The following is a 25,290-nucleotide window of genomic DNA, read 5'->3' as shown; positions in this document are numbered from 1 at the left end:
TCGTTATCGCACAAATACCCAGCTATATCGTGATATTATTTTAGAGCCATATCGTCAAATTGAAGTATGCATGTATGTGTTCATTATTGATGACCCCCCCACCCCCGTCTCCCCCCTCCAGACTCTGGTTCCTGTGGCCCGAAGAGGCCAACATTCGCAACAAGCGCAGCAGGAACCGCTGCGGCTGCCTCGGAGGCTGCCGGTTCTTCGGCGGCACCAACATGGGCCTGGACTTCTTCAAGCTGGAGGAGCTGACGCCCTCCTCCTCGTCCGCGTTCTCCTCCTCCAGCACCGAGTCAGACATGTCTTACGGCCAGTCCCTGCTGCAGCCCGGGGAGTGGATCATTACCAAGGAGACGCCCAAAGTGGATGGTATGGATGTGTTTAAATTCATTCTACATTTCCTGATATCCTCCGTGGAGATGCTTGAGGGTTTTATGTAAAATAAAGAATAATTAAAATCTACACTGTTTTAATTTGTTCCTGACACAACGAGAACTTCTCTTTCTACATATATTGTGTATTAACTGAGAATGTTTTGGATATATGATGATACATTGAACTTTTCATCTGCGCGTGACTATTTCCTAACAAAACACCGACGTGAGGCCACAAGATTTATTTAAAGTTGGTTTTCTCTGTGTGTTCTCAGGGAGGGTCGTCGGACTGAAAACGGACTCGCGCTCCCCCTGCCTGCCTCCCGAGCTGCCTGAGAGGCGGGCTCAGCAGCACCTGAGCCTCCAGGTGCCCCTGCGGTCCCACAGCTCCGCCTCCTCCTCTGAAGAAAACAGCTCGTCCAGCGCCGCCTTGCCGCTGCTGGCCGGAGAGAGAGACACGCCGTCGCCGAGCACGGAGGAGCGCATGTTCCCCATGAACGGAAAAAGCCCCGCTGAGTGAGTAACAAACGACCGCTGCAATTTACTCTGATATATGATCATTAGCAGCACAACCAGGATTTACAGCCTGGTTGGAGTTGCACATTGTTTATAGTCAGATTTAATGACCATACACTTCCTGTAGAGCCTGATTTACTAAGACCTTAAATACAGGGTACCAAATTGCGTGTTTATTCCAAAAGATTGCAAATAATTTTTGCCCCCATTTTGCAGGTGATTTACGAAGAGTAAACATGTCGTTGATATCAGGTGCAGATTGTTCTATTTAAATGAAGGGTTTGTGTGTTCTAAAGTGATTCCAGCCATGAAAAAACTAGATCAACTGCAAAAGGAAAATTTGATCCCATTGAATAGTGGAGGCGGTCAATAAGAGCATTGTTGAGCTACAGCAAAGAAATATAACAGGAAGTCAATGCCTTTGGAAAAACAGAAAGATCAATAGATGAAATTAAGGGAAGATTTTAGGCGAAAAATAAAAATTGGCTTAATAATAAAATCGGAGGGACAATGGATGAGATGCTTAAACAAAGACTAAGCAGCAGGTCCAGATCTGTCTGTGAGGACCAGGTGACTTGGTTTCATTCAGTGGGAACCTTATGAAGCTACCTGTGACGCTACAGAGCATTCAGCACCCGTGACAGCACACCTGGAAAACAGGACTGGGATATCCCAGCAGCGACACGCTGGAATGACTCCAAGGCAAGAAAATGCTGAGTCATAAGAAGCTTTGTCATTGCTGGTATTGCGTGGCTCGTCCTTGTTGTTGGCTGAAAATCATCATTCAGTTGATTTAATAACTCAGAAATATCATCTCTGGAGAGACCAGAAATGTTTCCACCTTCTCAATAAGATCAGCCGTCTCTCCTGATGTTCACCTGGTTAAAACCTTCAGTCGTACTAAAATACACAACAATCACTTGTCCTATATTTACTGTCAGCTTTAGTAAATATCATTACAGGTGATGAATTTATCTATTTGCATTTCCCCTCCCAGTATTTTGCATGTTCAAGTAGAAACGCCCAATATTACATATGTATTCAGAAAAACATGCCAAACGCGTGTTAAACTGCACATTTGAAAGACGTCATCCTTTTTTGTGGGTGGTGTGAAGTTTTCAGGTGATTTTTACACACAAACCGTGAGTAGATTGGTCCCCAAATGATTTTATTTTTTCCTGTTGCTTTGCAGCACGCTGGGGGACGTTCCTGAGGTCTCCCCGGTGTCCCCCAACAGCTCTCAGGACCGGTCCTCGGTGCGCTCGCCCCTCTGCTCCCCCCTCAAGCGCCAGTCCTCTGTTCACTCCAGTCGGCTGGGCAGCACCAAGAGCCTGTCGGCGGCCGTCTTCACAGAGAAGCTTCCTCCGGTGCTGTCGGGAGGCGTCCAGTTCAGCAGCGAGGTGTCCCGCAGCGACGAGAACGTCCTGGACTCTCCCCGTCAGCGCAGGAGCTACGGTTCCTTCCCCTTCACGCCGTCGGCGGACTCCAACACCTTCCACCAGTACCGCTCCGCCGACTCCAGCATGTCGGTGGCCGACAGCGAGGCCTACTTCTCTGCCGCCGAGGACTTCGAGCCGATCAGCAGCGCCGACGAGGGCCCGGGGACGTACCCGGGCCGCAAGAAGAAGAGGAGGCAGCAGATGCAGCAGCCGCAGCAGCCGCCGTACCACATGGAGACCTACAGGTCAGCCCAGATGAAAACACACCGAAGGAAATACGCTTCAGCCAAGCTCCCAAAAGTTCTCAAAGTTAAAGAGTTAGAAAATTCCAGAGACGAGGTGGATGGTCGGATCAAGTACAAGGTTAAGAATGGGATTAAGGTGATGGTGGATGGTAGACAGCTCGCAGGAACATCAAAGAGTCTCTTATCTCTCAGCTGTATGAGCAGAGGAATTAATGACCTGACGAGGGAAAGTTCCGACCTTGGCAGATTTCTTAGTGTTCCCACTTATAAATAATGTTCAAGAGCCGTTATGAAGAAATTTAGATTTATGATTTACATGCTAAGATGAAGGCAAGAATTTGATTTTTCAGGCATCAAATTTTCACTTTCAATTTTACAAAAACATGCATTGAATTAGTTTTGACTTTTTTTTCTTTTTTTAATTGTGGAAGCAAAAAAAATATAGAAACGTTGTGCTTTTTGAAAACAGACAACCGACATCTTGGAGTGGCTGTAACAACAAGACGTGAACACATGTTTACGTCACAATAATTAATTGTAAAACGTCCATGTGGAACAACGAGCAGGAATACATGAACCGCGTCACGTCATTTTTATGTTTAACACCCAACATGTTATGAATGTCATCGTTTAAAGCGACGCGCCCCGAAGCCGAACACTTTGCAGCCTCCATTTATTACCGTGATTCGATCACGCAGGCATTGATGGGATGTTGAGATGTTGAGGCGTTGCAGCAAATGAGATGTTTGATCCACACGCAGCCACTTAACTGCTGCTGTGTTTTGCAAATTGGATTTCGCTCTTGTTCTGCAGGTACCTCGTCATTTTTTCTATTACCATAAATTGTTCTGTCATTGATTTCAGCACGCCTTTTCATTGATACAGCCTCCACAAATAATCAATTTGGTCGCGTGGAAAGTTTTCAGCTGGAAGGAGCCTGCGGGAACATGAAGCAGAGTTCGAGAGCGAGAAACTAGACGGGCAGACTTTTTTCAACATTGTGTAACGCTGCTAAATGACTGTTATTAACAGCACTCAGAGTTTGAAGGGATTGTAAAGAGGAGTCGTTTTCAAGTGCAACAAAACACCATTTTCCACCAAAACACCCGAGTTGAAACCAAACCTCAACGTACTCCTCTGATTCCCTTTCTCCAGCCGGAGCTCCATCTACCACAGCGTGGAGGGTCCCCTCACCTACGTCCTGAACGGGGAGCTCATCACCGAGCCGCGTCCTCTCCCGCTGCCTCCCCTCCCCCCGCTGCCCCCCCAGCCGCTGCACAGCCACACGTCCCAGGCCTCCTTCGTCTCGGCGCTGGCCATGGAGGAGGAGAGCTCGGTGGAGGCGGAGAAGATGGCCGAGCCGGGCCTGGTCACACGGCAGCCCCACGTCATGGCCTGCTACCAGACCTACCTGGCCCACTACCAGGTGAAGTCTTCTGCTGCTCTCCAGGAAAAAAAAACATTCGTTCATATGAAGTCTTAAAACGACAACATTATTGGGCTCGTTCATTTTCAGCGTGTTGACGTTTTACATGTTTCTCTTCAGGTCTCCAACTGGTCTGTGAAGCAGCCCACCAACAAACGGACCTCCAAATCTTCTCTGCACCGCCCCCTTGATCTGGACACGCCCACCAGCGAAGAGAGCTCCGCCTCTTTTGATCAGCTCTCTGTCCCGAGCTTTAAGGTCTTGGACTTGAATTTATTACCTTTTAGGGATGGGCATTTCAAACCAAACTATTCGATTATTAACCGAATACTCAACTTTTGGATGGCTTTAGTCGTCTTCTCCTGTTCGTAGCGTGACGTCTAATCTCACAGCTCCACACAGTTTTATCTGCAAAGCTCCAGAGAATGATTGCAATGTGCTCTTCTTCTCCGTATGTTGTTTAATGGCGGCTTGCAGACAGCTTTTAGACCAATTAGCGCCATCTTCTGACAAAAGAATCACAACCAGGTGCTGGTAAAAACGGGAAATAAGGAAGAATTATAGTCGCACATACTAATGGCATATTAAAAAACCATGTCCCATCCCAATTACTTACTTATTACTACCCTATTACACCCTTTGACTTGTAGCTATAGCAGGATTATCTGTCATCTGTAATACTGTTAATGCTTAAACTGCATGTATACATTCACCCATTTTACTAGTTTAACATTTACTTTTGCATTACAGGTGATAAAGCAGGGCCTTTCAGCCAGCTCTCTGTTTGATAGAGGACTTCAGCTGATGGGAGAAAACAACAGGTATTTAAAGCACATTTATTTCACTACCTCGGTTCAGAAATTTTTAAAACATATCCACATAGAGAAGTTGTTTTTTGGTAAATATGATTACACAGAGATTCACCAATGTGGAATTTCAGTGCCCATAATTATAAACAGGAATGATCCGTTTGCAACCAATAATAATTATTGTTATTATTATTCACCAGTGATGTCCGACCTCACGCCGTCCTTTCAGTGTGTTTAAAGCCGGATGTAAGAGCGTCTCTGTTCCTTCACAGCACACCGTACACGCCGCTGGATAAGAGGGCCATGGAGAACACAGACGAGGACACGACCACGGATGATTGGACGCTGGAGCAGCCCCTCGCTCAGACCAGGACCACTGCCATCGTGGAGGTGAAGGGGGCCATCAACGTGGTGCTCACGCCTCTCGTGGCCGAATCCCTGGACAGGTAAGAACCAGGCTTCCTCCAGTGTGTTTTATTTTACTGTTTATCATGCTGCCCTTAAAACTAGCTTTTAAATGTCAATTTGAGTGATCAAATTAAAAAAAGGTTAACCTGGCGGCGGCCCCGGACTCTTTCTCACGCTGCACTTTTCTTAGTTCGGGGATATTTTTAGCCCGAGGCTAAGATTTGACCTTAAGCCAATTCAATCTCCGTGCACACTGCATCTTGGGTCTAAAATTCTGCTGACGCTGCTTCAGAGTCTGATCTCATTCCTGATTGTCTGGCAGTGTGAATCTTTGGTTTGCTGAAGACCGACAGCTCTGGATTAACAATGGGTCTCACAAGCATTACTCATGGTTAGTGCAGTTTGGAAAGACAAGTTTGAAAAGAGGCCAACATCCAAGTAATGACCCAGTAAATCAAGGTTTACATGACTTTCTGTGGGCCTGATTTATTAAAGGTTTGCGGGTGTAAAATCACATGTAAATTTTACACCACCAACAAAAACATGTCCAAACTGATCTACTAACGACGTGCAGAGAGGATGACGTCTTTCAAATGTGCAGTTTAACGCATGTTTTGCGTGTTTTTCTGAATACATATGTAATATTGGGCGTTTCTACTTGAACATGCAAAATAATGGGAGGGGAAATGCAGATAGATAAATTCATTACCTGTAACGATATTTACTAAAGCTGACAGTAAATATAGGACAAGTGATTGTTGTGTATTTTAGTACGACTGAAGGTTTCAATCCGATGAACATCAGGAGAGACGGCTGATCTTTTTGTGTTGAGATGAGACGCAGGAAACCAAAGACTACGTAGAGAAGGTGGAAACATTTCTGATGTCAGAGGCAGAAATCACTCAGACGTATCGTCTCTCCAGAGATGATATTTCTGAGTTATTGAATGAACTGAATGATTTTCAGCCAACAACAAAGACGAGCCACCTCCTGTTTTATTATAAAACAATTTCAATTTTATTTTTCTCCTAATATTTTGCCATCTACTCTTAATTTCATCTATTGATCTTTTTGTTTTTCCCACATTGATTTTCTCATTGATTATCTCCCACATAGCGTTTCTTCCTGTTATATTTATATTTATTTGCTGTAGCTCAACAATGCTCTTCTTGGCCTCCTCCACTATTACCTCTGATTCAATGGGATCAAATTTCCTTTTCCGGTTGTTCTGGTTTTGGTGGCTAGAATCACTTTAAAACACGTAAACAGCTAATTTAAATGAAGTAATTTGCATCTGAAATAAATTACGCAATCACTCAGTAAATCACCTGCAAAACGGGTGCAAAATAAATGTGCAAACTTTTAGAATAAACATGCAATTTAATATCCTTTATTTAAAGTCTTAGTAAATCAGGCTCTATATGTGCTGGTCATCATTACAGTTCGTGTTTTACAAGTGTAACTCAACATAAAACTAAATGTTTATAATTCGGTGAGACTTTTAGTTGTGTTTCAGCTGTCTGTGTTCGGTTTGTTTCAGGTACATCGAGTCCATGGTCCACTTTGCGAGTATCCGACACCCAGCTGCCATCCTGGACGACCTCCACGGGAAAGTCCTCAACGAAGCCTATCAGATCAGCAAGTCCACCGTCACCGAGTCTGTGAGTGCAGTCATGAGAATGAGAACAGAGCAGCTTGACGATCTAAACCAGATTTAACACAATCAACTTCTAAAAGTGACTTGAAGTGCTCTTACTTTCCGGCGACTGATCTCCCTCTCTGGGTTTTTTTTTTTGGTTTCCGGATCCGCACAGAGCCAAACAGGCAAGCAGGAGCATAAGCTTTCCAAGACAGAGGGCACGACCCCCGGCTCCCTCAACACCTCCCACGGCCAGACGGACCTGTCCGTCAAACCGGATAATGTGAAAATCAAGGGCCTCCAAGCCAACGTCTCCATCCCCAAGGTGAGACCCGTGACCCGGAATAATGAGAGGCCACCGGCGCTCCTCACAAATGGGCTCCGACCAGGAGAGGTTCGAGAATCACCAGCGCTGCCGTAGATCACTTCACATTCAAACAGTGAAGAAACAACGCGCTCTGCTTTTGTGTAGAACAATAACGGATGGCCTACTTATTAAAACTTTTTATTTATTTTTTTATTTTATTTGGAAGCAGACATTTTACCTTTGAGATGCAGCCTGAACTCTCAAAGCCAATCAGATTCTACTTTTCCTGTCCTCTGAATGGGAGCTGCGAATCGCTTATATGGCTGCTTAATAAAGTCCTTATATTTGCGTCGACAGCAGTATTGATTTTACGTTTGCCGTCTTACATTTGGGGAAAGTAGCCTCACATGCAGCATGACTAATAGTTGTTACTGTGCTATTGATCCTTGTGGCACTATAATTTGTCTTTTTAAGTATATTCTCATGGACATAATTATAATTTATGTCCACAGAGAGCCGTATTTTCCCGTTCAGTTTGTTTTTGTTGTCTCTCCCGTGCAGGTGAACCTTTGCCTCCTGCAGGCCTCCGTAGAGGAGGGCTCCCCGTCCTGCTCCAGTAAGTGTGTCACACACGTGTCTCTGGTGGCGCTGTGCTTCGACAGGATCGCCACCCAGTTCAGGATGAACCGGTAAACGCCGCCCGTGTTTGTGTGTGTGCGTGTGTGTGTGTGTGTGTGTGTGTGTGTGTGTGTGTGTGTGTGTGTGTGTGTGTGTGTGTGTGTGTGTTTTACACGCTGTGCTTTTTCAGGAGTCTTTCCAGAGAAAATGTTTAATTTTAGAATAAAAAAAAGAAAATCTAAATTCTGATCTAATTTAGCCCGAACATAACACGTTTTCCATCTGCTCCTTCCAGGGGAATCGTGGAGGAGACCCCCAACACCACAGAACATGGCCGCCCCTCCGTCATGTTGGAGAAGTACGCCTCGGCCACCAAGATGCAGCCTCAGTCTTCTGGCTCGCTGCGCTCCAACGCCGGCATCGAGAAGGGCAAAGAGATCGCTGCGAGGCTCAACGTCCACCGCATCCACAGCCAGCTGCGCGGCCTCGACTCCACAGGTCGCTTCAAGAGAATCACAATTATGACATCATTATTTTCGTAATTATTTTACATCATCGTTGCAGAATTATTTCCATTCATCAGCTGACAGAAATCATCCTATTTCCAACTCTGTTTTCACGCTGTTTATGTTTTGACTGGCACTTTTTTAATATTGTCACTTCATCATCTGCTGTGTTTTAATGCCACACGAGTGGAGAATTACATTGTTTGTTTTAAATACTGTTCCCCACCGTGTGCAACCTCTAAGCGGCAAACACAATTTTTTGTTTATATTTTCCATTGTTCTCTTCTTCACAAGGTCTGTTATTAAGGTATGATCATGCTTATATTGTAATAGTGGCATAAAATGAACAGGAAGAGGAAAATCAATCGTTAATCACAATTAGTTGGAAGACAATGAATCGTCAGGTAAAATGATCGCGATCGTTACTGCCCTACCTTTTTGAAAGTCTGACCCTGATCTTTTAATTCACCTATAACCTCCTTGTTAATGTGCTGTTTGAGTTGTCCACAGACAGTTTGTAAAAAAAAAAAAAAAAAAGGGCCATTTTAAGGGTAAAGGCTTTTAGTACATTTTGTGTTTATGAAGTGATTTTTAAATGAAAAGTGAGGTATTTGAAATGTCCCTTTCTAACAGTTGCGTTGCTCCTTCTCCTCCCGTAGACATCGGCACATGTGCCATCACAGCGATCCCCTTTGAGAAGTCCAAAGTGCTGTTCGGCCTGGAGGAGTTGGAGGAGTTCTCGTTGGTGGATGAAACCGACGCTCAGGCCGCGGCGGGCGATCTGGGACGCTCCGCCACGTCTCTGGAGAAATGGGGCTGGATCATGTTTGAATGTGGCATCGAGAACCTCACGGTGAAAGGTAAACCGATCCCGACTCGTCGTAGGAATATCACAGCGTTAAAGACGAGACGAGGATGTCGGGCGTTCGTGTGCAGATGTGTGAACGTGTTGCACGATGTGTCGCAGGCGGGCGTCAGTCCGGAGCCGTCCTCTACAACACCTTCGGTGTGATGGGCCGCTCGGATGCTGGAGGGAAGACGGGAATGTCCAAGTCCAACGGCTCTACAGGCTCTCAGACAGGAAGTGGTTACAGCACTGACGTGTCCGATGACAACCTGCCGCATGACACAATAAGTCCCGCCTCCGATGTCAATGAGCACTCGGACTCAGACGACCAGGTGAGGTGCACAACAATGTCCTCTGTGCTGCTGCGAAGTGGATGAAAGAAGGCGGACGTAGATCTTAAACTCTGCTGTATTCAACGAGCTCAAACATTATTCATCTCCATGTTTTAGCATCATAGTTTAAGGCTGCACAGTTCAACTCCACATCTTCCTTTGGCATCAGCTTATGTACATTACTGTGCAAAGATGTCAGACATTTAAATGTTGGATACAAACATTTGTCTGTGACAGTTATTGTTTAATCTGATAATATGAAATATCATGTTTTAGATCTCCCAACATTTTTTTTTTTAAATAGTAAAATAACCCACTGAGGAATTTGTATGTTGTTAAAGTGAGCAACTAAATAACAGACCACTTTCCAAATGAAAATAGAAGGAAGAAGGCACGATTAACAATTTATACCAAACAGGTGCTTATGAACAGCAACGTAATAGTAGGCTGGACCAACGGCTTGAACAGAAACAGATGTGTCGGGGACATAAACTGGGTGAAGACACAGGTGGTTGTCCTGCAGCGGCACCTGGCAAGTGTTTCCAGATGGGCTGTCGAGACTTTACAGTAGAAGGTCAAAATAACAGACTTGAGGAGTGGAAACAAAGGACACATCAGCCTGACTTTTCTTTAAAGTCAGATTTGATGTGATCTGATTGAGAGAGAAGAGATTAAAGTCAACAAACCAGAATCCATTTTGATCTTAAACATCTTGATGGAAAATCGAACTTCCAATCTGGTCGACTGTGACGAAGCAGCACTTCCTGTTAAATCCTGTTCTCTTCTGCTCCGCAGGATGAAGGGGTCGAATCTGACGACCTGAAGAAAGACCTCCCCCTCATGCCTCCACCGCCCGACTCCAGCAGCATGAAGCTCACCATCAGAGAGATCTGGTTCAGTTTCGCTGCTCCTACTAACGTGCGCTCACCTTCAGAGGCCATCTCCAGGTAGGAAATCTGATCACAAACTTATCAGAGTTCAAAATAACATCAGCCACACTTCACCGTCACTGGCTGAAGTACGACAAGTTCACTGGTCATTCGCTTTTAGTTTTGAGTTTAATTATAACTCAACTCAATGGTGTCTTCAATAGAAAGTAAATCAATTCTTAACAGAGCAAAAGTTGCCGACATATTCATTCAGATTTTTCCGGTTTTAGGACTTTAGAAGATGAGAAAAACATAGAAGTATGAATATATGTTTGAGGATCTATTGATCATGATTCTCTGTCTGTTGTGTGTTTTTAGACAGTTGAACCTTCTCAGCACGGCCACGCCGGCTATCGGAGCCTGGCTGGTTCCCATCGACCAGCTCAAGTCTTCCTTCCGCAAACTGGACATGGAGGGAACACTGCGTGTGTGTGCTGTCATGGGCTGCATCATGACGGAAGCTCTCGAGGTCAGAAACACGTGTGTGGACACGTCAAGAGTGTGCAATGTCTCATGAATTAAACAAATATCTTTTAAGTAGCTGGTAGCTTTTAAATCTGTCTGTCAATCAAAAAGTTGTTACACACTTTTAACTTTTCTTGATACATTTTGTCGTTTCAGAAAAAGAGCATCCACATCCCGATCCGCAGCAAGTACAACCGTGTGACCAAACGGGCCCGCTACCTGCATGAGAACCCCTCCTGTATGCTCTGTAACATCCTGCACCGCTACCTGCAGCAGGCCGACTACTCTGTCATCGAGGAGGCCACCATGGTGACTTTCACAAAGCTCTCACCTTCACCACGTACACTTATGATTAGATAGATAGATAGATAGGTAGGTAGGTAGGGAGGTACTTTCTTTATTAATCCCACAATTAATCCTAATCGCTACAGCAGCATTATAGATACAGGTAAAGCAATAAGGTAATAAGGGCTTTGATGTTGAGGGCTCTGTCTCCATGCAGCTCACCAGGGGGGACAGAGGGGAAGGCAGCGGAGGTGTTTGGGAGGTGTGGTGTGTGGAGACAGATGAGGGCTGTGAACTAAACCTGTTGAAGAGTTTAGCTCATTGTTCCTCTCCATGTTCCCCCTGGTTGTCTCTCTCTCCCCTTGAAGCCAGTAATCTCCTTCATCCCGGTCCACACCTCCCTCACGTTGTTCTGCTGGAGTTTGGCCTCCAGCTTCCTCCTGTAGGAGTCCTTGTACTCCCTGAGCTTCTCCTTCAGGTCGCGCTGCACTCTCCTGAGCTCCTCCCTGTCCCCAGACCTGAAGGCTGCTTTCTTCTTATTAAGAAGCACCTTCAGGTCACTGGTGATCCACGGCTTATTGTTGGGGAAGCATTTTACAGTCCTGGATGGTACGGTGGTGTGTTCACAGAATTTGATGTATTCTGTGATACAGTCCGTCCTGCTGTTGATGTCCTCCCCATGTGGTCCACACAGCACATCCCAGTCCGTGGACTCAAAGCAGTCCTGCAGGGCGTCTTTAGCCTCCTGTGTCCACAGTAGCACTGTATGCATCCATTAAATTAGCATACAGAAGATCCAGGGTTTTATTGTTCCGCGTGGGGCAGTTCACGTACTGGTGAAAAGTTGGCAGTACTTTATCCAGAGTGGTTAAAGTCTCCAGTAACTGCCAAAAATGCACCGGGATGCTGAGTCAGAAGCTTAGTCTCATTTAGCTTCATGCCTCAGTGAAACACGAGGCTGCACTCACGGTACTCCCTCTGGGTCTTTATGAGCACACCGAGCTCATCCGTCTTATTGGCCAAGGACTTTACGTTCCCCATTAAAATCACTGGTATTGTTTAATTAATGGTATTGAATTTCCTCCTCTTCACCTTCAACTTAGCGCCAGCTCTGCGACCCCGACGTCTTCTCGGCAGTTCATCCGGGATTTCAGGCCTCGCTCCAGGCAGCAGCAGCGGTTTACTCAGCTGATCGTGAGAGTAAACAATGCCCCCAGTCCACTGCGTGTGGCTCTCTGTTACAAAGAGGGAAAAAAGTAACAGAAAAGTGGAAAAAAAAAAGTTACGGCCCATTGCCTGACCGTCACGTAACAAAACGTGAAAGAAAAACAACTCAGAAAAAAGACATAAACCTAAAACACAGGAGGAGCTGCTGCCACTAGCACGACGCCATCTTACATCAAGTAGTAACAATAAGATTAAGTTATGTGGTCTCAAAAACAAAAACTGGCACCTGCTGTCAAAGATCTTCGGGGCTCTTGGCTCTCCTTCACCGTTCAGATGAATCCATTAGCAGAGTGAAACGGTGGCACTGATCCATCTCTGCTCTCTCGTCCCAGAACGACGGCGTCCCGGCCCTCGTCACTCTGAAGAAGGGCCTGGTGGCTTTGGCCAGACAGTGGATGAAATTCATCGTGGTCACGCAGGGCTTCAAGGCTATCGGTCTGATGAGGCCCAACCAGCTCACCAAACCCAAAGAGCCCCAGCAGAACCTCGGGGACACCATCCAGGGCCTGGACAACGGGGCCGCGCTGCAGAGCGACACCAGCGCCGATGGGGCTGAATTTGAATTTGACGCAGGTGGGAACTTACAGCTCTCAGAGGGCTGATATTACAGCGAGCAGCCCATCTGGTACCACAGATGGGCTGCGAAACTCTTCACCTTTAGCTCTTCAGCGTTTGCATAGAAATAGACCTGAGATGTAGAGATGACTGATAGTGGTCAGATTCTTTATCGCAGGCTTTCACCCGTTTTTTTCTTGGAGTTTTATTCTATGTAATTATTGTGAAGCCACAGTGAGTGAACACACCATGCTGTTGGAGGGAGCATGCAGCCGACCGCCACCCAAAGAGGCCAACTCGGGTCCGGTGAGCGGAGTGGAGATCATGAGGAAACTGTCCAAGTCGCATGCACACAGCGAGTCTGCTCTCAGAATAAAGGTACAAGTCTGAGATGTAGTTTGTATTTCCCCATTCTTTCACTCATAAATGAACTTCATACATAAGCATCCACATTTTCATACATTTACAGGCACCATTTATTAATATGTGCATATCGTAAAACAACCATCTGGAATTTAAGGGAATTCTAAAAACTCTTTTCCAGACAGGGAAAGTCATCAGTTTTTGTCCCAAGTCTTGGAATATCAGGGAATTTAGTTTGCATGTTTAAAATGTTATTTACAGTAATTTAAGTGGCATATTTTTCATGTGTGTAGCTATAATGTGTGTTTGGTAGCATTAGTGGTCACTGACAGAAACTGAAAATGTAGCTTATTAGGTTGCGAGCTAATTACATTTAATGTTAGATCAATTCTTTGCTTCTACAATTTAGACATTTATTGGACTTCTTTATACATCGGCACCGTCTGAGAGGCATGTGTTTAACAGAAATATGTCTGTTTCTTGTCAACGGCAACCTGGTTATTTCACTTCCCAAAGGCGGAGAATTATATAGTGCGATATGGAGAGAATTCAAGATTTAAAGATATTATCTTACCCTTTCTGTTTTTCAAGTAAAAATGCTAAAACTTTTTTTAAAGCTGATTAGAAATGTAACTCCTTTGGACTGTTGATTGGACGAAACAAGAAAAGTAAAGTCGTTATCTTGAACTCTAATATTTTCTGACCTTTTATGGAGTGAAGTTACAGCCTTGAAACACTGTGCCAAAGGGAACATTATGGATATCGTTAATGGAAGGAGACGCTCCACAACAGACTGTCCTCACTGTGCCGTGAAGGTGATCCCACTCTTTGAAAGCCAGGAAGGATTAGAGATGACATCCTCCTCTTTAGTTAAAGTGTGATGCGTTTACTGTACACCAGCTCGGTTTCTGTTCAGGTTACTCAGCTCAACCTTTTTCCACACGCAGTTTACACCACCTGTTGTTGGAATAAACAAACCTTTAGTGTGAACACGACCTCCTCTGAGCTGTCTGCACATTTCTGGTCCCCAGGGCTCCCATCCCTACCAGTCGCTAAGCTACACCAGCGGTGACACGGCAGCTGACTCACCCGCCCACGTGAGCCGTGCCGGCCTGCCGGCCAAGGACAGCCCCAGGAAGGAGAGCCTCCTGAGCAATCTGACAGGCAGCTTTCGCAGTCTGCACAACCTGCTGGAGGGCACGCCTCAGAGGAACGAGCCGTCTGCCGCCACCGCCGCCGCCAAGAGCACCTCCCTCACTCGCACAGGTACTCACACCTGACTGCTGCTGTGCTGCTGTGCTGCTGTGCTGCAGTATGTGGTGGTTTCTGGTAATCACCGATCATGAGTGTCAGCTTCATTTTCATAAGAAAAACATAACGGTATATGTCTCATTTTGTGCTCCAATACTGACCTCTACTGTTCAGTAATGCGCACTGCTGCACGGTCAGTCTTCAGCCACGTGACTACAGTCAATAAATAAGCAGATTTACGAACATTCAAACACCCCTGTTGACATCATCTGCCTTCAACAAAGCAGAAATACAAAGTTCAACCTTTTTTACAAAATCCTCTAAATGTGAAAAAAGCATGAAGGGAAAAATTCAAACGTGTTTTGATTCCTCTTTGTAGGATAACTCAGTAACTTTTTTACGAGAATATGTATGCAAGATGTGTCTGTACCTTCTTATTCCCTATATTGACATCATGTGCCTATGATGAAAAATGAATCATCCCCGAACAGTAAGTCAGTCACTGTGTGACGTCCAGGTTTTTTGTAGTTTGTTCGATGATGCAACGTTCCCTCAATCTCTCTTTTTCTTTTTTTTTTCTCCTGATGCTCAGGGACAGACATGCTGACCGAGCACCCGCTGCTGTCGGAGCCCTCCTCCGTCAGCTTTTACAACTGGATGTCCAACGCTGTGAGCAACAGGACCGGTGGCGGAGCCGGAGCCGGAGCCCAGGAGTCCCCGGTCAACCGCTCCCAGCACAACAGTCTGCAAACAGGTGAGAGTGTGTGGACTTAAAGTTTACCACAGTCCACAGGTAGACGGACAAATCACCCTAATTTGTCTTGAAAATACTGATTTTTTTTTTTTTCCTGGGAATTCTCAAATTTCTTTGATTTTAGTTCATTTAAATGAACTTAATATGCAAAATAATGAATTTTTAACATGACATCTTTTCTTCTGCTGTTGGAACTCCTCACTCCTCCTTGTATAGTAGCTATTACAGTGGACAAACGTCAAGTTAAATATTCATGTAATGTGGTTTTACTAGACTCTCTGGATTCTCTGGTCAACAACTGCCAGTATCAACCTCTACCAGAACCAGAAGGAGGTCAGGGATTGTTGCTCAGTGTTGTGCTCATGGTGTTGGTGCAGTAATTAGTTAGCCAGTAGCTAGTGTGTAGCTGTTAGTCTAACAGTGTCCTAGATCTCTGACCCGCGGACCGGTATGTTGGTGGTGTATTTGTAAGATAACCTTCCTTTATACTGTAGGGACATTGATTTATAACAGCAGCAAAAAAAGTAGATACCTTATACAACAATTCATACTGTTAAAACGCTGTGTATAGAGTTTATTTGTTTGTTTCGTGGTATGAGATTTTATCGGATAAAAAATGGGAATCGGTGTACATTGCTGTCTGTCAGTGTGTTTTTTTTTACTAAAGACATCAAGAGCAGAGATTTTTAAACCTTTCTCATTGCAAAAAAACAATTTTATTTGCACAGTTTATAAAAGTGTTCGTAGCTTCTGGCTCTAAAAAATGGTTCTGATCCAGAAGTGTCTTCAGCTGCAATACCAGCGAGTGCCACTAGAGGTCGGCTCCAAAAAGCCTCCGGCTCCATAGACTCCCATTCAACTTCTCTCATCAAATCCAAAGTGAATAAAATGTGTCCATCAGTTATCTCGGTGTTGTTAGCTAAAGTCACTCCTTCTTATTAGTTTTCTGGAGGTCCATCTGAAAATAATCCCTCATTCATTAGAAAAGAAGATTCAAGAAGACCTGTTTTTGGGGCGTGTCTGTTTGATTGACAGGCCTGTGGTGCAGTCAGATTACTGCTATCGGTGGGCGGGACGTAGTATCGTCAGGTTTCCAATCAGATAGAGTCAGATCCACCGCTGGCTCCTCCCCCAGCTCCACCAAATATGGTCACTTCCTGACAAAATCCGAACTCGCGGCTTCATAACGGTCGTTCACGAAGCGACGGGTGACATCACTGCTGGTTGCTGCTCGGTTATTTGAAAGATCTTACAACTGCACCGACTGAATCTCAAATGGATGACTTTAAAAATTCAGAGCAAATCCTCCCTGTTAGATAAGATGTCAAAGCCACTGGAGGAAACGTCCTCTTTCCCAGTATCAACACAGATACCTAACATCTTTCTCAGTTTAATAATCTGTAAATCTAGTAGATGATTAGTGGTCATCTATCTTGCATGTTATTCAAACATGTAAAATGATGTCATGTGATTGTGTCCTCGACTCTCTAGAATCCTTTGTGACTCCACTACGAGCCTGCAGCTCTGTGATGGAGACAAAATCATGTTTTTTTTTTCCTTCCTGCCAAACAAACTATGAGAAGCAAGTCATCAGACTGCGCTGGTCTTTCCTCCCCTCGGTTCCTCTCCCCTCCCCCTCATCTGCTGCACTCTGCTGTTCTCACTCTCTCTCAACAGCAGTTTATTATTGGGCATCATCGTTGCGGGTCACCGTAAAGAAATATTTCTCACCTACCTACATTTTAAATGTGTTTGATGGCTGGATTAACTTCATCCGCTCACCCAGGTGTGAGCCAATGAGAGCGCAGCACTTCCTCACAAACAAATTAAGTGAATGTGATGCGGCTGTTCAGAGTTCAGTGTTGTGCATTAAACGGCCATAAAGTTCCCGTTAACAGTCTCTGTTGCCTTCCGCCTAATTCATTACAACATCTTTGTCTGGGAAGCTGGAGTGGTTCAAGTTTCACAGTGTCGGTTCTCTGGTGAAATACAACCGTCTCCATGTGTCTCAGGTGGGACGTGTAACCTGCCCACCATCCCCTCGGCGTCGGACTTCAACACGGTGCTGTCCAGCGACCAGAACACGCTGGACGGGACGCACTCCCAGCAATCCCAGCACAGCACGAGCCAGGACGAGATGGCCGACATCGAGGAGGGGAACCAGTGTCCCGCTGCCGTTCAGCTGGCCGACGCTCAGGTGCTGTCAACACATCCGTCTGCGTTTCTTCTACTGTTTAAATCTTTAGCTGAAATTAGCAGAAATTGAGTTTTGAATTAGTTTTTTTTAATTAGTGTTGATTTTCTGGAAGCAGACGCAAATATTTAGGCTTAACGTACATCGACTGGCAGATAGTCACATTTGTTGATTGTAGTGTGTCTTACTGTGGGCTGATAGTAATGTCACCTGTGCCAGACTGAGAAACACGGGACTCCTTCACGACTGTCTGCTCGGGTGTGCGAATGGTCGTCCCTCCGGTGCTCTTCAGTTTCTGGATCAAACGGTTTCAGTCGAAGATATCTGAAGCACTCAAGAGGCTGATTAAGTTTAAAAGCCTTTAATCACTCACGGCTACTCCCTCATAGTAAAAAAACACACGCCTACTCATTTTAGCCATTAAGGCCTTCATGGGAACGAGAGTTGCCTTTGGCCTGTTATTATTATGAGGAGGCACTTCAACAACGCTCAGCTGCAGACGGAGCTGGTGGAGATCCTCAACAACACGTTTTTACCACAGAAGATGATCAAGGAGCAGATGGAGTGGCTGATAGACCTGATACCTGTTGGTCAGTAGTCACGTGATCAGTATGAACCAATTAGCAGTCACTCTATACATTGGGTGGGAAACAAAAAGCCAAAATACTGATATTCATCAAAAGGTTTATGATCTATCAAACCGTATCAAAGTATTCAGCGGTTGCATACGTTACAGTCCTGCGTCTCACATTACTTTGACCATTTTTAGCTTCATTTCTTATGTACCCGCCAGAAGCCTCGTCTGCCTGACTCACAGTTCAGCCTCGACAAAAACCTCTTCCATTCTCCGCCTTGATCGTCTGTTTTCATCCCCTCAGGTTGTTTTCAAGCCTTTGCTGAGCTACACAGGCATCCAGGCCCAAGACGCCACTCCTCTCAGCTACAAGATGTATTTCGGAGAGCACCTGTCTTTTTCTGGCAACCTGGAGTGTCTCCGAGCCGACATCGTGGACTCTGACACCTCCAAGGAGCACAAAAACAAACGATCCAGGAGGTGAAATGATCCCGAACACACAATACACAACAGTAAAAAAAAAAAGGGGGATTTAATGTTCATCCCTGTTCTTTACTTTTTAAAGTGTTTTTGTGGCAATTGCTCCAAACAGAAGCGTAAAATGTCTAAATACACTCTGAAAACGTCTCTCTTTACCCAGACAAGGCATGGTGAACCTGCCTCCTCTCGAGTTCAAGCCGGCGCTGCTGATTGAGACGTTCAGTCTAAACGCGGTGGTGATGGAGAAGTCGACCAGCGCGCCGCAGGGACCGACCGCCGCGCCGCTCTCCTTCCACGACCTCAACCGCCGCCACTTCAACACCTTCCACTGCGACTTCACCACGGCCTGCCAGTCCATCAGCCAGCGCGTCGACATGGCCCTGGTGCGCCTCATCCACCAGTTCAGCACCATGATCGACGACATCAAGGCCACGCAGACCGACATCAAGCTGAGCCGCTACACCGCCGGCTCCGCCTCCCCGACGCCCACCTTCAAGGCGCGGCCGTACCGCCACTTCAGGTCGCTGGACTTCAGCCGCAGCTCCCGCGGCAGCCTGAACGGGGCGGGACGCAGCGGGACCCAGACCCTGAAGAGCAAGAGAGCGGCGGGCGGAGCGGGGGGAGGTGGAGCTGGGGGCGGCGGTGGTTTACCCCAGAACGGACCTCCGTCGGGCGTGGACACGCTGGGAAGGAGGGAGCCCAGAGGACGCAGCTCCCTCGGACGGTCCGAGAGACGCACCTCGAAGGTAACAATGAGAACAGCTGATATTTATTATGGAGCAAATATAAAATATAGAATGAAGTGATTTTAATTAGCTTTTCAGAAAAGATTTTAAGTTAAACTGTAATTTCAGGCTCTTTTAAGTCTGGTTGTCTCGGTTGAAGCTGCAACTTTGAGCAGTTGTCCAATACATGAACAATTTATGATCTGACTCTAACAGTGTTAATAGGCAACTGTTCATTAAAATCAACAAATTCATCCAGAAACTGACAATAATAAAACAATTTAATGTCAAAGACACATTAAAATGACCAAAACAACTCAATAAAACTATAAATCACGCAACATTCACATTAATATCTGCTCATAACAGTAAAGAAATGAGTCAAAACATTTAAAGCCGTTCTAGAAAGGTGTTTTCAGACGTTTCCTCCACACAGACTCTAGAGGGAGCCAGTAAATAATTAGATTTACTCAGAACAGCCTCCGTTAACTGAAACGAAGCAGCAAAGTCTTTTATTTAGCTCCCAGTTTTCAAGTAGAACTTGTAAAAAGTGTATAATGTTCAGACTGGACACTTATTTTGCGTCGACAGTGGGAACATTAGCCCTTTTACAAAAGAGGTTTTTATGTAGGTAAAAGAAGTATGAGAGTACCGTCCATAAATATTATCTCCACCAGGCTGATTTACCAAAGTTCATCCCCCAGTTTTCTATTTTCAGCTGACAGATTTAATTAACTGTAGAAGTTGTGACAGCTCGCAGCATCTCAGCGACTCTGTTCCAGTAAACAGCAGGCCAGTAACAGAGAACAACACGTCACCGAGGCTGCTTGTTTACTCTTCTGCCCTCGTCGCGCATTCTTGTGACATTTCTGTTTGTGTTTCGTAACGTGGGAAAAAATAAATACGCCGTCACGTCCTTCAGGTGTCGAGGAAGGGCTCGCGTGACGTGGCCGACCACATGGCGATCCAGATGGACGACTCCGACTCCATCACGGTGTCGGAGCAGAGCGAGCCGTCGGCTGAATGTTGGCAGAACATGTACAAGCTGCTCAACTTCTACTCCCTCATCTCCGATCCCACCGGCATCCTGGAGAAAAGCTCCCCGGAGAACTGCCTCTCAGGTGGAAATCGGCTCCCGGCAGCCCGGCCGCTCACTAATTTCCCTCCTTCAGCTCCACCATGCATCTCCCTCTGCGTTACTGCTCACTTCTTCCTTTTTATACCTTTTTTTTTTCCACACATTTTTTTTTTTTTTTATTGCAGGATTTTTTACGTTTTTTTTTTTTTTTTTCCATCTGCCATCCATACTTTACTGTTACATCTCAGTTCTCACTCCTTCCTTCCTTCCTTCCTTCCTTCCTTCCTTCCTCCCTCCCTCCCTCCCTCCCTGTTATTCTCTGCTGCGTCATCCGTAATACGTCCTTTTTGTTGCATTGTCCATTAATTACTTGCCAGTTTGTCTTTTGCTGCTGTTCGGACCCACGTTTCCCCGAGGAGTCCATTAAGTTTGAGAGGAGGGTGTAATGGTGGGAAAGTGTTTCAACACACTCGGCTCAGTAACACAATGGGTTCCTCAGAGGCTGGAACTTCGCCCAGTCTTTTTTAAATGTGGTTGTTATCACAAGCTAATAAATCGGTCAGTTAGAAAGAAAGAAAGAAAAACCTGCAGTATTGTCCACTTAGAATATCTCATCTTTACACAAACTGTATTATTGTGCAACGTGTAAACCTGAATCTCCTTGACTCTTCTGTTATACCCCGCCACGGCTTTCTTTCTGCAGAAAGTGGGCTTCGCCCCTCGGAGCCGCTCTGTAAGGTGATCTTTGAGAACGAGCAGCAGGACCCCACCACGCCCAACAAGCCGACGGGCGGGAGGCGGCGCAGCCTGGTGAGCTCCGAGCCGCAGCACGTCACACTCATCGTGTTCGGCATCGGCATGGTGAACCGCACCCACCTGGAGGCGGACATCGGCGGGCTGACCATGGAGGCCGAGCTGAAGAAGATCCACGGAAGTTTCACCCTGAAGGAGAAGATGAAAGGTGATTAAAAAAAAAAAATCACTTGTGGTATTAAAGTCCCAAAATAAAACTTGTGTTTTGATTTAACGATGGATTTGAAGTAAAAATGACCAAACAACTGGCAGGTAAAAGTTAGTTTTCTTTGATTTAATGTATTTTTTTTACGGCCATGTGTCCACAGATATCCTGCATCAGAAAATGACCGAGACGTGTGCGTCGGCTCACATCGGAGGAGTGAACATCGTCCTGCTGGAGGGGATAACACCGGACATCCAGTACGTACACAATCACTGTTATTTTAGCAAAGAAGAACGTGTAATTACTCTTTAAATTGCAACTTCCCCGAATACCTGGGAGAGTATTGATCCTGATTGTGTGGATAATGCTTTGTTGATTGAGGTATCGTTGTGTGCATGTTGTAATCAGTATTTTAGTCAAGTAAAGATTTTAGATTTTGAATAATCAGTGTTAAATGTGGGATGTTTTAACTATGCTGTTCATAACACAGAAAATACTGAATTATTTGATGATGATGTCCAAATAGTAAGTTGATTCTGTTCTAAGCACAACAATAGAACGATAGAAAGGAGAATAGAAATAAGCACCTTTTAAAAGCGAGTGGATGTCTATTTCTACATTTTTATAACATGATAACATCAGTCCTTCTTTATACTGCAAGTAGTTTCCTCAAAACATAACCACCTTCATTCGGTTAAAACCTTGCAGACATGCGTTCAGACAGGCTGCCGGTTCCCTCCACTGTTGAGATGCAGTTAGTTCTTCAACTTGTTCAACCTGCTGTCAAACTAAAACGAGTCCTATTTTTACACTTTATTCTCCAAACTGCAGCCGTGTTTAAATTCATTTGTGCTCGTAACTCTGTAGTTGTTACTGATCTAGTGTCCATATGTGGGATTATAATATTCCCCTTTTGATTGAAGTAAACACACTGTAAACACATAAAGGAAGTGATGACGACCAACAGGTATCAATGAAGGAGGAAAACTGAGATTCTACATGCCGTTTAATTCGAAGTCTTTTTTTTTTTAACTCCTTTATTATAAATGCTAAAACAAAACAAAGCTGACCACATGTTCACTTTGGAAAACTGTTCTCGCCTTGAAGTCTCCGAGCTGTTTCACACTTCTCTCTGCTCTTCTTCTTCTTCCTCCTCTTGTTTTTTTTCTACTTTTCCTCCTCCTTGCGTAGACTGGAGGATTTCCCAACATCTCCCACCAGCACTGCTAAACAAGAGTTTCTGTATGTTGTTGCTGCCGTTCAGGGCCCACATGCATTATTCAAACCTCCAAAAACACAACAGTCGTGATTGTACGTCCTCCATTTGTCTGTTCCGCGTGTCCTTAACGTGAATCTTCAGTCAACCGTTTCTCAGGACTTTTTCCAGTCAGTTTGTGTGAAGCCACTTTCCATTCCTGAAAATCAATCATTTCTTATTAAATAATATGCTGATTATTTTCTCGATTAATTGTTTGTCTATAAAACAGTAAATAACACAAAATATTAAAATGTGTTAAAACTTCCTGTTTAGTGTCACATTACACAGAGAAGAAGAAAATCTCGAAATTTTAGAAGCTGAAGCTGCAAAATGTTGATATTTCTGCTTAGGAAATTGACAGAAACAATTATTTGATTATCAAAATAGTTTTATTTCATCCAATCTAATGGATTATGTGAGTTGCAGCGCTCTTGTGAGTTTATGTAAATTCATTTGTGTACACTATTCATGTTTTTAATATCCTGTCAAAATACTGAAATATCATCCAATCTCTTTGTTTCAGTATTTTATGCAAGTTAAAAATGACATCACTCAGTCATTGTTTTTGCTACAAGGATAAGACTGTTTTTTATTTTATGATCCATTCGTGGCGTGTCAGTGTCACGATCTCTCATTCTTCTCATTCTGTCCCAAAACAATTGAATGCCGTCCCAAATCCGCATGTTGTTTCCCCGTTCGGTGTCATCTCAATAACTCCACTTTCATCCATTTGATCACATCCTGTCGGGAGTCACGTTTCGGTGCCGTCGCTCACGCCGGTTCTCCTCTCGTGTTTCAGGACGGTGGTCAAATGCAACATCGCCAAGTCGCAGGCGTTGTACAGCGCCCAGCGCGGCCTGAAGACCAACAACGCCGCCGTCTTCAAAGTGGGCGCCATCATGATCAACATCCCCCAGCACCCGGCCACGCTGCACAGCATGATGGTCCGCAGCTCCCACCAGCTCTCCAAGCAGATCTCCGACCTCATCCGCCAGCCCTCCAACATGTGAGTCCCCCTCATTTATCTCCCTTTTATTAGCAATATCTCTTTTATAGATTTTATAAAATTGCTGCTGCATAATCTAAACTGTTGCCTGCGCATGTGGTCTGTTTCCATGGTAATATTTTGAATTATGTTAATATATTTATAGAGTTGTAGGTGTGCTTTGGATATTAAATAACTTGTCTATAATTTGATATTCAATGTGAGCTGCAGCTTCCACTCAGGCTGCAAGAAAATCTGAAGCATTGCTTTCCAAATCCATTCCAGACATTTATGTGTTTAAAGCATAGACTGTATATTAAAATGTTTGTAGCTGCCGGCTCTGAAAAATGAGGCTGATGCAGAAGTGCCTTAAACTGCAATACCACCGAGTCGAGGTCGGCTCCAAAAGTACCTCCTCCACCAGGCTGGCGAAACAACTTTTTTTTTTTTTTAAACAAACTTTATTGCATGTCTCAGTGTAAATAGAACAATACATATGGAAATATACATAAGTTCATTAAGATAACATCTGCTTAGGGTCAGTAAGATAAAAAAAAAAAAAAAAAAAAAAGAGAAACTAAAAGATAAACAAGTTCAGCAGTTCAAGCAAATAAAATGTTGTACAGATATTGAGTGTTTAGGGCTTCTGGGTTGGTAGAGTGTTGGATGGTTTGTATATATTGTGACATTTCATTTATAAACATTTTAAATAGAGCTTTTCTGCTGGAAATATGACTTCATGATGTAGTGTTGCTTCAAAGCGGCCGTCCACAAACTAACGAGTGACGTCACTGCTGGTTGCCGCTCGATTGAAAGTCACCAGCTAAGGAGATTTTTTTTTATAATTTTTTTTTTACAGTCAACCTCCGAACAGGGAGGACACGCCCACCCCACAACCCTCCGACAAAGCGTCCAGCATCAATCAGACCCCCGTCGAGGCCAACGAGTTCCCCCAGCTCCCCGAGGGCCTGGAGAAGAAGCCCATCGTCCTCAAGTTCAGCGCCATGATGGACGGCATCACCATCGGAGCCGCCCTGCTGCCCTCCCTGAAGGCGGAGTACAAAATGGGGCGCGTGAAGAGCCACGGCATGACAGGTGTGTGAACGTAGACCTGACTGTGTAAACTAATTAGCCTTTTCTTCCTGAGGCTTCGCTTCCACACTACTAATGCACTAATTATCACACTCTGACACGTCTTAAATAAATCAAACAAAAAGGGGAAAGTCTGACACTGACATCAGTGTTGAGGAATAAACAGTCCAATTTTCCTTTCGTGTTCAGGAGCACAAACCAGTTTTACCTTCGAGCTGCCGAACCACAAACTGTGCTTCCAGTCCAAAGTGTCCCCAGTGGACCTGGCCACCATGTCCCCGTCCGCCAGCCTCACCCTGCCTCCGGTCACCATGTCAGGAGAGTACATCATGGAGGACCACGAGAGCCACTCGGACCAGGGCTGGGCGCCGGACGACTTCCCAGCAAAGCAAGGGAACTACCTGCAAGGCAACTACCTGCGCTGTGTGGCTGAGGTAAACAAATAGAAACATCTAAATACTGTCTGAGCCGGCTTCATCGACCTCTGGTGTCTAATGTGTCCTCCAGAGAGTGTATTTTGTTACCTAAAACTCTTTTGTATACTTTAAGTAAAGTCTGAGGTTTGTTGTTTTTTTGTTCAGCCAACAAAGTAAGTTTCTATACATTTAAAATATTGCTTTGTTAAAACTGTTTCGCCCTCTCTGATGA

General features: G+C 45.0%; 1 protein-coding gene across 12 annotated transcripts in view; it reads left to right on the top strand.

Annotated features, from left to right (window-relative positions):
• The window catches only part of kiaa1109 (KIAA1109 ortholog), a 74,739-nt gene that overhangs the window by 20,524 nt on the left and 28,925 nt on the right, over positions 1 to 25,290 (top strand). For 10 of the 12 annotated variants that reach the window (XM_069173012.1, XM_069173010.1, XM_069173008.1 and 7 more), the window contains exons 26-55: positions 122 to 372; positions 653 to 893; positions 2,086 to 2,577; positions 3,733 to 4,003; positions 4,124 to 4,261; positions 4,754 to 4,824; positions 5,085 to 5,258; positions 6,761 to 6,881; positions 7,035 to 7,184; positions 7,728 to 7,855; positions 8,080 to 8,282; positions 8,950 to 9,150; positions 9,258 to 9,469; positions 10,265 to 10,416; positions 10,717 to 10,867; positions 11,020 to 11,172; positions 12,708 to 12,948; positions 13,160 to 13,308; positions 14,325 to 14,559; positions 15,137 to 15,298; positions 17,311 to 17,495; positions 18,371 to 18,546; positions 18,707 to 19,292; positions 20,194 to 20,392; positions 21,053 to 21,310; positions 21,471 to 21,564; positions 22,499 to 22,549; positions 23,365 to 23,571; positions 24,410 to 24,645; positions 24,832 to 25,076. In XM_069173012.1, the coding sequence (XP_069029113.1) occupies positions 122 to 372; positions 653 to 893; positions 2,086 to 2,577; positions 3,733 to 4,003; positions 4,124 to 4,261; positions 4,754 to 4,824; positions 5,085 to 5,258; positions 6,761 to 6,881; positions 7,035 to 7,184; positions 7,728 to 7,855; positions 8,080 to 8,282; positions 8,950 to 9,150; positions 9,258 to 9,469; positions 10,265 to 10,416; positions 10,717 to 10,867; positions 11,020 to 11,172; positions 12,708 to 12,948; positions 13,160 to 13,308; positions 14,325 to 14,559; positions 15,137 to 15,298; positions 17,311 to 17,495; positions 18,371 to 18,546; positions 18,707 to 19,292; positions 20,194 to 20,392; positions 21,053 to 21,310; positions 21,471 to 21,564; positions 22,499 to 22,549; positions 23,365 to 23,571; positions 24,410 to 24,645; positions 24,832 to 25,076 (6,133 nt within the window). The remainder of the gene's footprint in view (positions 1 to 121; positions 373 to 652; positions 894 to 2,085; positions 2,578 to 3,732; positions 4,004 to 4,123; positions 4,262 to 4,753; positions 4,825 to 5,084; positions 5,259 to 6,760; positions 6,882 to 7,034; positions 7,185 to 7,727; positions 7,856 to 8,079; positions 8,283 to 8,949; positions 9,151 to 9,257; positions 9,470 to 10,264; positions 10,417 to 10,716; positions 10,868 to 11,019; positions 11,173 to 12,707; positions 12,949 to 13,159; positions 13,309 to 14,324; positions 14,560 to 15,136; positions 15,299 to 17,310; positions 17,496 to 18,370; positions 18,547 to 18,706; positions 19,293 to 20,193; positions 20,393 to 21,052; positions 21,311 to 21,470; positions 21,565 to 22,498; positions 22,550 to 23,364; positions 23,572 to 24,409; positions 24,646 to 24,831; positions 25,077 to 25,290) is intronic. The other 2 variants (XM_069173002.1, XM_069173006.1) reach the window with 2 other exon arrangements.

The sequence above is a fragment of the Embiotoca jacksoni genome, unplaced genomic scaffold (genome assembly GCF_022577435.1).
Source record: "Embiotoca jacksoni isolate LCO1_2020_lvr unplaced genomic scaffold, fEmbJac1.0.p SCAF_57, whole genome shotgun sequence".
NCBI lineage: Eukaryota > Metazoa > Chordata > Actinopteri > Embiotocidae > Embiotoca > Embiotoca jacksoni.
The sequence above is the reverse complement of the archived record's forward strand: the minus strand, read 5'-3'. Positions and strand labels throughout refer to the sequence as shown.